This window comes from Ruditapes philippinarum, unplaced genomic scaffold (assembly GCF_026571515.1).
Source record: "Ruditapes philippinarum isolate M1 unplaced genomic scaffold, ASM2657151v2 ctg2412_1_1_1_1, whole genome shotgun sequence".
Classification (NCBI taxonomy): domain Eukaryota; kingdom Metazoa; phylum Mollusca; class Bivalvia; order Venerida; family Veneridae; genus Ruditapes; species Ruditapes philippinarum.
In genome coordinates, this window is record NW_026854051.1 from 262,923 (window position 1) to 276,088 (window position 13,166).

At 30.1% G+C, this 13,166-nt stretch overlaps 1 protein-coding gene across 1 annotated transcript; it reads right to left on the minus strand.

The window, feature by feature from the left end:
* Positions 1-284: 284 nt before the first annotated feature.
* Positions 285-10,689, minus strand: LOC132738817 (QRFP-like peptide receptor). Its single transcript, XM_060726420.1, has 6 exons — positions 10,054-10,689; positions 4,638-4,759; positions 4,178-4,301; positions 3,570-3,772; positions 1,741-1,837; positions 285-994 (listed from the first exon to the last, which is right to left on the minus strand). Exons 1-6 carry the CDS (start codon positions 10,348-10,350, stop codon positions 554-556), a joined length of 1,284 nt encoding a protein of 427 aa, XP_060582403.1. The 5' UTR covers positions 10,351-10,689; the 3' UTR covers positions 285-553.
* Between the last annotated feature and the right edge of the window lie 2,477 nt (positions 10,690-13,166).

The window sequence follows — 13,166 nt, forward strand, 5'->3', positions numbered from 1 at the left end:
CATTATTTTGTGCATTGTCGACTTACAATATTTTCTCGATTAATTGCCGAATCAGAAAAATACGTGAAACCGAAAATAACTTAAACAAGCAAGAGTGTTTTAATGAAGGTTTCAATTAATACTAAATACATTATTATAGTATTATTTATATAAACTACTTAAAATAGAGAAAAACAGAATACCTAGAGAAAGTCCAACACAACAAAATAGAAAATGTTGCAGGCTCGGTTTGATTGATCATGGATGGTACTGGAAAGTGCAAGTTACCGTCCACGCCCCCTAGCACCGGCTTAAGCAGAATTCAACATTTAACAAGAAAATGGTGAAATTTTGAATTCAGAAACATCTGCAGATGTGTTTAAAACTTTTTAACGTATATCGTTGAAGCTGAAACAGTTACGTTTTGCAATGTAACGTGATAAACAAAAATGATACAGTAATTTACTTATTGGTGCTGATTCTATATTAAGTGATTCTCTGACGGTTCATATAGTACGTATGTCCATTTAGTCTACAAAATATATACTTTAACGGGTATTTACAACGTGTATGCTCACATTCCTGTGCTTAAAACGTTTTCTGAGCATTCTTTGTTATCATCAATGTCTATAAAGTCCTCATCGATTGTTGATTGATTTGATAACATTCCCTTTTGTTCCTGAGTAGTCCACCGAGCGGGGTATGCATCTTCCGTCATGTAAGAAACCTCTGTCTGACTTTTAAACACCTGCCGTCGAATGTATTCCTTCCCACGTAGACAACCGCAAAGTGATTTTACAAAGGTCTGTCTGAAGTTCTTTGACATGAAACCATAAACAATAGGATTTACACAACTGTTAGCGTACGACATGATATGGAATGCTTCTCTCATATATTTCACTGATCCAATATGAAGTCCTGGAAGTATTTTGAAGGCAACCAGGAGGTTATTTACAGTAATAGGTGCCCAGCAGATGACAAATATGAGAATAATTGCGACCAGCATTTTAATCACCTGAAAAAATAAATGAGATGAATAATAACAAATGACAAATTACTCAATTAATAAAAAATAGTACAACGTTGCAACAAGTGTTTTTTTCCAACTTATTAGAAACAAAAATAGATTAGAACCACTTTATTAACCATTGACTATAACTAATTTCTATAGACTTAAGTATTGTTGAAATTTATTTTTTTTTCATCGATTTTACTTGAAAAGTAAGACCTGAGAAGTTTAAAGATGTAATTAATATTAAATATAACTTGATATGAATTAAATTGATATTTATGTCTCTTAAACGCCGCCTGCTTTATCTGTTATTTTAAGATGTAATACAACATTATATGACTTTTGTGTATGTAGAATATTAGAATGTTTAAAAATTTACTACGCTCAAATTTGATATTATAAATATTGGTAATTGCTACACAGTCTCTTTATAAATATAAAATTAACATGTTTTTTGATTTCTTACCATGTAGCTATGCTATGTTTGAAATTCTACATACTATAGGTGGTAACAATATGAATATATAGCGTAATTAAAAAAATGGCAGTTTTTTGTTTAATAATAGACCAACTTTACTTGATTTGTAAAAGGGGACGCAGCTTCCAAGACATTGTTTATTCATTATTCTATTTAAATTAGACATATTTGCTAAGAATTTCGTAGATTTCAATGAATTTCTTATATTTTTACGCAAGGATGAGCATCGTATATCTTTAAATTTAACAACTAGTAATTCCATGCCACGTACCTGTCTTTTAGTATTGTCATCATCAACAAACTTGACTTTCAATGCTGTCACTTGCTGACTTTTGGAATTGCTTATTTTTGATATACAGGACAGTCTTCTGAAATAGACAATTATAAGTTGCATTTATTGTAATATTGTAATGCGAATGTAGTGAGCGATTGCGCCAAATTAATTTTAAAGTTCATTAATGTTTTTTTATATATGCATGTTTTTGTACAAATAATTTCAGAATGTTCAAAAGTGAATTAAAGTTGATAACATTAATTAACAACTATATTACTAATTTGTTTCATGAGATTATCATCTTTTATTGTCACATTCATATTTAGGACATGGAGTTTTGCATTTTGAATTCTATTCTACTGAATATTTAAACTGCAATATGTACTTTAATGGATTTATACACATTTCTGTTGGGTATTAGGTAGCTTCAACATAAGAGATGTCATATGGCAATTTTCTAGCTTTACTGGTAAAGGGTGTCCTCATGTGCCCCTCCGTTAATGTATTATTACAGGCACAAATGAGCACTTGAGTACAACCACAAACGTTCCATAATGTACATAGAAAGCTTTCTTGCATGACATAAAAAAACAACACCAATTAACAACTACATTGTATATTACTAATTTGTTTCATGAGATTATCATTGGCGGGTGTCGACCGGCAAGTGCTTTAAAGTCAACGACCCTTATGTAAAAATATGAAATAAAATGTGTCAATATCACTTTTCGAAAAGACAAACTACGCTTTTATTGGTTTTATCACGCTCGTTGATTGCTTTGCGTGATCGCATTTTTTTTCTTTATTCAAGATTTAGTCAAGATTAACTATGCTAAGTATTTCGTTCCTGGTAAATTACTTATCACTTGCTTTAATACAGTAAAATGATATACGAAGCTTATGAATGAACCTTTTTGCACCGATGTTCAATTGCAAAATGAAATAGAAACATAGATTTTTACGTTAAGGTATATGCTATTTTATAAACTCTCTTTTTATGGCTCTTTCTGTCAACGATGAAATAGAAATTAAAATGACATTATGCCCATCAATGGGTAGATATAGAGTGCACTGGTGAAAGTAAATAAAAGTTAACATTTTCTCATTATTCCTTTCAATTTTATAATTTACTTCACATGAACGATAAATAACTCACTAGGCCTTGCGAAATGTGTGTAATTATCTGTCGGAATGTACCTGTAACTTTCATTTTATAAAAAAGAGTGGGACAGTCTTATTTATGTTTTACCCATAGGCAACAGTAGTAAAACTGAAAACTTTGTTTGACTTAGTCAGGTCTATTTATGAACGTAGGACAGAAGTAAGTTGCAAGCTAAAGATCGCGACCCAGTCAATCTTTTATCGTTGGTTGTTTATCAATGTAGAGTTTTCATAAAGCATCTGCCTCACTACAAATGTTTGCATACATAGAGTTTCCCTAAGCCTAACACGTTTGGTTTGGAACGTTTCCATTTAATTCAACTTTTATACATATTAATGAATGTATAATTATAAACATGTTTTTATAATGAGAAAATGCAAAAAACAAAACACAAATCTTAATAAGCATGTGAGAGCAATCCATATTCTGTTATATTTTATCATATTTTATAATAATGCATATAACGGCATATTGCATAACCTTGCTTTGAGATTAAAGGTGATATTAAAACATACAATGCAATTAAAGAAAAAAAAATCTTTTGGATAATTCAATTAATATTGAAAAGTTTACACTTACGCTGAATAATTTTATCTATCGCTTTTTTAAACTGTTATGACAATTTTGTAGGAATTTACATAAAGGTAATATGGGAAATACTTACGAGTCGTTCCTCATGATAGATCTGTGCTGTGACATAAACCACAATTCCTGACATATTCTGATGTATGCAAAACTCATTATTAGAACAGGGAATGCGAGAATAATACAAAACATGTATATTTCATATAAGATGCTGTAAGTCGGATTCTTCCATTCCTTTATACACCAAGTTGCCTTCCTGTATAGCCCAACAGTGATGTGTACCTGAAAATGATAATGTTGATGTGCTTGAATAAAGTTTTGCATGAATTTAATATCATGGTTTATTTTCTGTTTGTTTGGCTGTTTTGTATAGTAACTAACCAACATTGTAAAGGTCAAATAGTCTGTACTGGGACTTAAAGACATTTTATACCCCTCCGTGCATTATGTCAGACACGAGTGGTCGCCTGAGTAGAACCAATGACGTTTCGTAGCGCCGACGGCGTTCCGCTCGCTAACTTGGTTATTTTCACACTACTTATTATCAAAAGACAACCACGGACAAGTGATTCGGAGTCAATGACTCTAACCAAATGACTGCAGGCGTCCAATCTATATTGGTTCTTTGTGTATACAAACGAGATATTATGTATTACTTATTCTGAAAAGTCAAAGAAACTTCGTTACCCTTCCAATCAAGATTGGCAGAGCCAATATAAATGAAAGCACCCACAGAAAAATGCAAGCCCGCCGTGCTTTGCCAACCGTACACGAATATTTAGCCTTCATAGGGTGAACAATCGCATAATACCTAAAATAAAAAGACACAATTAATTAACACGTGTTAAGCAGATGACAAAAAGACAATATGACATTAATGGAATATCTTTGAATATTGAAAAATCCATTAAACTATTTTAATTACGTTTATAAGCGGGTCATTACACATGATTTTTAAGTTGAATTAAAGATAAGTAAATTGCATGCACGTTAACTTAATTCACGTTTACAATTTTATATACAATTAAATACAAAGGTCAGTATCATAGTAGATTTATAAATTATTTTTAACTTTTTTTACGTGTCTTTTTAAATTATAAAGTCATGAAAGGGAAAAATATCAACAATATCTATAAATAATTTGTACCTTTCTAAACTCATAAAAGTGAGGGTTGCCACGGAACAAATGGTAGATACATTCTGAACATAGTGCACCGTTTTACAGAGGAATTCTCCAAAGCGCCACACGTATGAGAAAAATGCAGCAAACTGCAAAACAAAACAAAACATAGTTGTATAGCAAAAACAGTATTGATTGGATATATAAATATAAAACATCTTATTATCAAATACTTAATAGTATATGAATATGTTTTGAATAAAAAAATATATATCAGGTTTGTCTTAAACATATCAAACATTAGAAAAACAATCACATTGCTTGTCTTTGTGTAACTTTCTTAGATGATAGTTGTACTTCCTGAAATGCTACATGAGCTGTCAGTTTCAATGAAATTTTGACTTTTAAGAAAATGTTATTTGTATGTGCAATTTGTCACTATTATCAAAATGTTTACTTTACATTAAGAAACACTTTAATCCTTTTGATTACAGATAACGTTTGGCCTTCATTTATATTATTGTTTTTCATCAGGTGCCTACAAGAGATTTCAAATGTACTTTAACAGCTCAAAGTTCAATGTACTGGCATGCGAGCAGTTCCCGTACAAAAATCATAGTTACTTAAACATTATTTTTTATTACGCTCACTCACCAAAATTTGACTGTTACACATCAATATTCAGCTCGTCACACAAATCATGGAAATTCCATCATGTTCTAAACATAGAACAACCCTTAGTTATGAGGCCTCATATGGGGTACCGAAATTATCCATTATTTTGTATGAAGAGAAGTAGTTCCCGTACATAAAATCTAACCCATTATAATTATACAATTTTATTATATCGGACCTATTTTTCATTTACAATTGTTGAACAGACCATTATCTAAGAGATAAATAGATGTAATTCAGGAAATAGAGCGTAGACTAAATGCGGGTATCAATTACCCGGTACCGTTACCCCAACGCATTTACATGCAATAGCATGCTTGTATGCATGATATTTTACGCATCAAAGCCATAAAATTATTATATATAGTAAAATTGGTCAACATTCTGATAATTAAACAAGTTTACATCACATTGCCTACTTAATTGTAAACAGATGGTACTGGTGGAAAACCCTTTAACAAGCCTCACGTGTAAGTATTTTTGCGCATGCGCGCAAAGACGGAATCCCCCAGAGAAAACAAGGTCACGTTTTGACGACGAATAGGTGAAAGTGATTTAAAATGAGAGTTTATATACGAACTGCCGAACTGACACTTAGATTTTGTCTCGTTTATGTATCTGCTTGATTTGAAATGAATTTTTGAAGAATGCAAGTAAAAATCAAGCGTTTAAATGAAAAATACGGGTACTGCTTCTGTACGGGAACTGCTCGCATGCCAGTATTCTTATTAGAATGTATAGCACGTATTTTTCTCAAACAAATCAGATGAGAATGAACAGAAATGCTCAATTGTGACCTTGTATGTAGACCTGTCAATTGATAGAATGACTTTGACAAGAACAAAACTCCTACAGTGGAAACAGGAATAAAAACAATGTCATACAACCAATTCAAAGAATAAAAAATGATGAATTACTTGTCAGTTTCTGATGATACGTCGTTAATAAAGTTATCTTTTTTCCAGGAACAATAATCAAGTCATGAAATATAAATTTCAAAGCAATTCACACAATCAGTTCACACAATTATTGACAGTTATTGGTCATTTTTGGTTTGTTTGTTGAGTTGTGTCAATGATAAACCAAAGTCAGACGATAGTATTTAATTTTTACTGGTAGAGAAAGACCATTTATTGCAAAATGTTGTCATAGGCCGGTTTTATTTAGATTTGATCTATTCAAATAAGCCTGCAATATTATTTATATGAAGTTTTTTGGTTATTCTAAACATAGGATAAAATCACCAATTTACTTATTAACAAACTGTTTTTCTACCATATTACTGAGGTATAAATTTTTAATCTACTCATTCCCTTTACACAACCTATGACCGGAAATGGGCTTAAGCAATTTTATGTTACGATTTGAACAAATACCATTCCGTTACAGTCTTTTTATTTATCATTTAGCGGCAGATTTTAAATTTAATGTTTGATATTCAAATATCAAATGTTTTATATTCAAATATCAAATATAAAAATTATACTTATGAATAGCGTCTTCTCTGTTGAAATAATTTTAATTTTAAAAGTATTTAGAAGAAGCAAATAAGTTAAATTTGTATTCCCGCCTTATATTATAAATTTTATGGTAAAAGTTCAACAGTATATTGTAGCGTTGGCAGTGCTTTAATATAAAACCCACACAATTAAGCAGTGTCAGTGAGACATACAATCATAGGCTTCAAGTGCAACCTTAGTCCAATCAATTAACGTCAAACTTTTCGATTCCATGGTCTTTCACATTATCATTAATCAGAACAGAAAATAACATATCTGGAATATAGTTTTGACTTGTACCAAGATACATTGTCAAACAAAAATATCAGATGTTTTTTTTAAAACAAATATAGTGGATGCATCATTAAAAAATATATTTATATTGCAATTAAGTAGTAATTTTAAATATTCATGTATAATTACTGATATGTTTCAAAAAAGTATTTCTAACCGTACATGTAAACTTTGTTATCAATTTAAACAATTCTTGGCGTAAAACAGTAACTAAATACCTTGTACTGAAATTATTTATTTACCTTTTAATTCGATACCAAACAACAAGACAAAAATGTAAGCTTGTTTAACTTCTATTTACATGGTCTTTACATAAAATTTTGTGAGCATCATTTTACTATAATTTACAATCAAGAAGATCAAAACGACCCTCTCTCTACATGGGGACATTTTCTATCTTATACAAACTTGTTTCGCCGCTTTTTTTCCCCATCGCCGCTGAGGGATCAAATCCAGCCAAATAAATTAGATTCGAAACGATATCTCCGTGGTTCTATTTAGTTGCTCTTTCGAGCCTGATATATTACAAAACGAGGCACCTCCACCAGTACAATAGGCAAGACGCCATATGACTTTTACAGAATGTCATGAACATGTTGTAACAAAACTACGACAAGAATGAAGTCATGTGAATGTTCACAATTCAAGTGTTACATCTTTGAACTAGCTTACTCTTGCAAGAATGTGTTAATTGTGCAATAATTCCTTCAAAGGAAAAGCGTGATTTACATAATTTCTATTTATCATTTTAAGAATTGACAATTATGATGTCAATTAAGTCTGATGAACGGCCTGATAATATTCTTATATTGTCAGAATAGGACAAATTTTATACTCCCAGACATTTAATTATAACAATTTCGTAGACAAATGCAATTTAAAACAAATGTGTTGAATATTAAGTATTCCTAAGAGCTTTAGCTTATAATTTCAGTTAAATACTTGCGTCTAGTATTGTATGAAATGTGAAGATGTACTCAATTAACTTAAAATATCATATTCAATAGATAAGGTAAGAAATGATTTAAATGGAACTTTGCCATGACTAGCCGTATGCCATATTTCATGAAGATAAAAAATGCGTAAATGATATTGACTAGATCAAAAAATTATCATGTAAATCATTCTTGTTTGACAGTAAAAGTGATATCTAAAACACATGTCAAAAGAACAGTGTTCGTTTAAATTTTTATTTTAAAATTAAGAAAGAAAAGTGAATATAATATTGACAAGATCAATATGTATGACGTTACTCATAAAATGACTCCACTGAGAGTTCTTAATTCTCGTTTAAACTCAAAATATGTGGTACCTGCATATTTTGTTTTACAATTAATACAATATGATGGGGAATGCTTTAGCAATGTATCAATGGTTTTGTGTGCAACTTAAGAAATATAATCGTATGCTGAGATATTAGCTCTAGAACCTTAAATAAATAAGAATTACGGTAATCTCGCAATTAATAAGAATCTTTAAATGTTATTCTACAGAGCGGTATTTACCTTAGACTGAACAAATGTAACATTAAACCCGTCTAGGCAAAAAATATATTTCAAGCATTAAGCAGACTGATATTATTTAATAATTTTATGTAATACTAGTTTAATTCTAGTCTGTTTTTAATGATTAACCTCTATGGAATATTTTTAATATATATATTGTATTATAAACATTTTTTACAATTCCTATACGAATGATAAACGTTAAATAATTTACAAATTGTTTAATGTTTCCTTTATCATACTAACAACTCAAAAGTTTTTATCTTTTCTTTCATTGAATATGTCTTGCTTCGGTATGATTTTAACTTGCGCTTGAATGCACCTTCATGGTATCAATGTTATTGAAGCTTGGCCTGAATTAATAAGAATATTTCAAAATCACATGCTTGATATGTCTCCTTTTTTCAAACATTCCCGTAATTATATAAAAATATATGCGAGAGCGGCATAATAAAATTAATTTTGATATTAAACTTATCTATTCCGTATCATTATAAATATATATGTATTTTAATAAATTTTGTTGACTATAATTTTACTTTACCTAACATTAATAATATATGTTTTAAATATTGTAATTTTATACATCACAATTTATAAAAATAAATATAACTTGTATTTATTACTTTGGAAAAAAAAATGATGAAAAAAGGAGAGAAGCCTAAAACATTGCTTTAATTCCATGATTTAAATGTTAAGAATATAAACCGGCATGTAAATGACGAAACTGATTTCAAAATACAAGTTTAATAATTTTCAAAACAGATACTTGACTGGCAAATCAATGCTGTGATATTTTGTAATATAACGTTACGTGTATAAAGACCCAAAGTCGCCGCAAATAATGTAAATATTGTTTTAGAGCTAAAAGATGATGCTTATGTCATAAAAAGTTTTAGTTACAAAATTCTCGTATATTTTGGTGCATGTTATTTGGTCTATATAAAATAATTGTTATTATTGTGAGATGTGCATGAGCATATACCAATAACATAACATATGAGGGCGGCCCATTGGGCCTATATGTCACCAGTTTAATCAAATTAAGTCATTTTTAACACAAATTAAAATATATACATAAGATAAATAAAAAGGATATGAACATTCTGCAGAGAATCGGTTAACTGAAAAAATGTATAAGCGGAACAAAATTTAGATATAATCCTTTGCCAATTTGTTATCTTATATAGCTATATATAAAATGTTTTCACTAAATAGCTAAAATAATACAAAACATTGTGAAATTTTCAAATTTATTAAAAGTTTTTTTATTTACAAACAGAGGATAATTTCGAAATTATGAAAAAAATATTCGATATGCAAATTTGGAAACGTGTTCCATTAAAAATAAAAACACATTAAATTTAATTTTAAAAAATCCCTGACAATTTTAACAGAAAAATATGAAGTTTTTATTATTGTCATAATAATAAATATTTTTATTATTGCTTTTACTAGATTTAAACTCACCTTGACCGGCACACATATTATAACAAGTAGAAGGTCTGCAGATGCCAAACTTAGGAGAAACGTGTTCGTTACAGTCAACATCTGCTGGTACCTTGTCACTGAAAATATCACTAATATATTTCCCAACATGCCGAGAACCAACGTTATTCCATATATTATTGATACGGGTATTAGTTCTTCTAAGGGTGGTTCACTGAGTGCATGATATTCATATTCGGTATGCGATGTGTTTGTATAATTCGAGGAATTACTTAAGACAAATTCAACTCCGACCGAAAAGTTATTCAGTACCTCCATTGTGTTTTGTTTCTGTTCCTCAAAGTTTAATACAAATTTATATCAGTACTACTGAAAATTCTTTCATTTAATAGATTTCAGTTTTAGTATTATAATAACGAAATATTTAAGCAAATACGATTTGAAATTGCTAGAATATTTATTCGAGTATTTCAAAATACGCGACAACGATATGAATAAAACACTTTATATTTTTACGCTGAACTTAGACCTATGTTTCCGTGGCCACGACAGAATTAACAGTACATAGCATTCCGATTCGTCGACGTTTTTAATACTCTCTAGTACACAGAACGATTGTTATTTAGTATGAACGCAACTGCGAAGCTTTATCAAAAAAACCTTTCCTTCCCACTGATGTTACTGGCACATTATAGGGTTCCATTTTAGTTACAATGACGTCTTACTCACAGAGATATTGGAAATGCAAAGCTCCGAATGTCTTGGCTAAATATGGACAATACAGTACTTCATATGATACTTTGAGTGGGTACAACATTAATCTTGTTTTAATATTAGAAACTTTACATGTTTTAAGTAATACAATTTTAATGATAAAACGATAGATTGATGAGACAAATTTTAAAATATTTTGCGTGGATAAAATATGTTTAATAAATTTTTGCAATATGTTCAACATTGTCACAATTTGTTTTATATAAATTGAAATATTTATTTCATGTTTAAAATAAATAAAGCACAATCAGTTATTTCTCCGTAAGTAGTATAAACCGTTTATATGCAATCAAAAAAAAGCTAATCAAATTTAAGGCAAATGTAACTTGGCAAAAGACTTTTTCTTTGTCATATTTTTCATTATATTTTTCATGCAACCGATTTTCCACGCTGTGACGGAAAACTATTATAAACCAATTTCCCCTTAAATCAACACATTATCAAAGTTAATAACAATAATACAGTTTGAATAAAAAATCGTAATCTAAATTTATTCAATGTTTTATCAAAACGCAATATGGGACAATTGACATTATTGGTATGACGTGTGAGCTAAATACACTTCAGTCTACACGAAGCTTTGCACGATATTTGCCCATGAAGGTTTGAATCGCTAATTAAATTGTTGAAATGTAAATAAAAATAATATTTATGCCTAAATTGAATCAATAACCTTGTAAGTTATAGCAAAATGACAAATTGATATAATTTTGTTTCATTTGGCTAATGACGTTATGTCCTTATCAGAATTATCTTTAATTTGTAGTTATTCTGAGCAAGATCATTGTAGTAGCATAGAGCGAGATTATTGTAGGTACTTCAAGCGAGATTGTTGTAGTTTTAGCGATAGTTTTGGAGTTAAACAGAGCAAGAATTTTGTAGTTACTTTAAGCGAGCATTTTGTAATTATTTTGAGATTATTGCAGTTTCCCTTAGCAATATTACAGTAGTTACCCTTAGCGAGGTTTTTGTAGTTACTTTTTTAATAAATAAATTAATTATTTATTAGATTGTCTTGTTTAATTTATAAAACAAAGAAAAAACATGTAATGATTATTATACGTTTATAACAGAGGGGATAAAACAACAGAAAGAAGTAGCGAATACGAAGGTATGAACCCTTGAATATTATCAGGATCTTTAATCGGCTACAAGTACCGACCGGAATATTAAGCTTGAAGGTAACTGTTTTCGGCGATAACGATACTGCCGAGTTTCGACTAAACAGTTACTCAAGAGCGACGACGGCGGGTGTTTGAATCTTGTTCTTAAATATTAAATATTAACATATTTAGGAAAGAAATTACGAAAACTAAAATTTTCATTTTTCCTATAGTAACGTATGAATCTACAATGTCATTCATAATGGAAAAATGACGTCTTCCCAAGTGCGCAATTCATTCATAAAAAGATGGCGAGAAAGTCGTCATTAAAAGCACGTGACCTGTCTTACAAGGGGGTTAATGTAGGTTTTTTCCTAGCACTTGTGTAAATAGTAGATACTCCTGTCTGATATGCAAGAAAAACAATTTTGCTTTAAAAAATAAGCATTTTTACGACATATCCATCAACAATGCTTTCATACACATCCCAATTAATTTCTGTGAAAACTGAAAATCGAATACAGTTTGCACCAAAAACAAAATGCTCAGAACAAGATAATTGCTGTATTTTTCCCGTATTTGTCAAAGTCAAGTAGAGGAAAAATTCCTATTATCACGACTGAATGATTTAATGAGGCCATCGCAATAGTTTAAGGGTTTTTCAATACACTTCCTTATTGCAATTTGGGTATTGTAATATATTCCGTTTTCAGATGAAAATTGCTCTTATTTCAACCTCAAAAGAATAAAAACGAGATCATAAAAACAACATCTAATAATCACCGGAAATTAACATGATACAAAAAATATATTTCTATTTGATATCAATGTGGCATTTGCTTTCATTTGTTTTCTCTCAAATAGATATTTATTTAATGTCATTTTCAAACATGAAAACACTAAAAAATAAATATTAAATTCGTTACATTGAGGAAATATTGAAGAGATTTACGTGTGTGCATTATTAGCATCGTAAACGTTGTTTAGTAATTTACAATTTTACCTAGCTGACGAATGTTGTTACATTGTTTTTAGGGGTAGGGATGCGTAGAACTACCGACGTTCCATAAAGTAGCTGGATAGCTTCCTCTCATGTCGGGATTCGAACCAACAGCGGTAAGGGGCAAGTGGTTTGAAGTCAACGACCTTTATCATTCGGGGGGATGTTAAAACAAGTTGCTTCATCGATGTACCATTGCAGACACAAATGACACATCTGTCAACTAATGTCATATAATGTTTCTAAAAGGCATAACA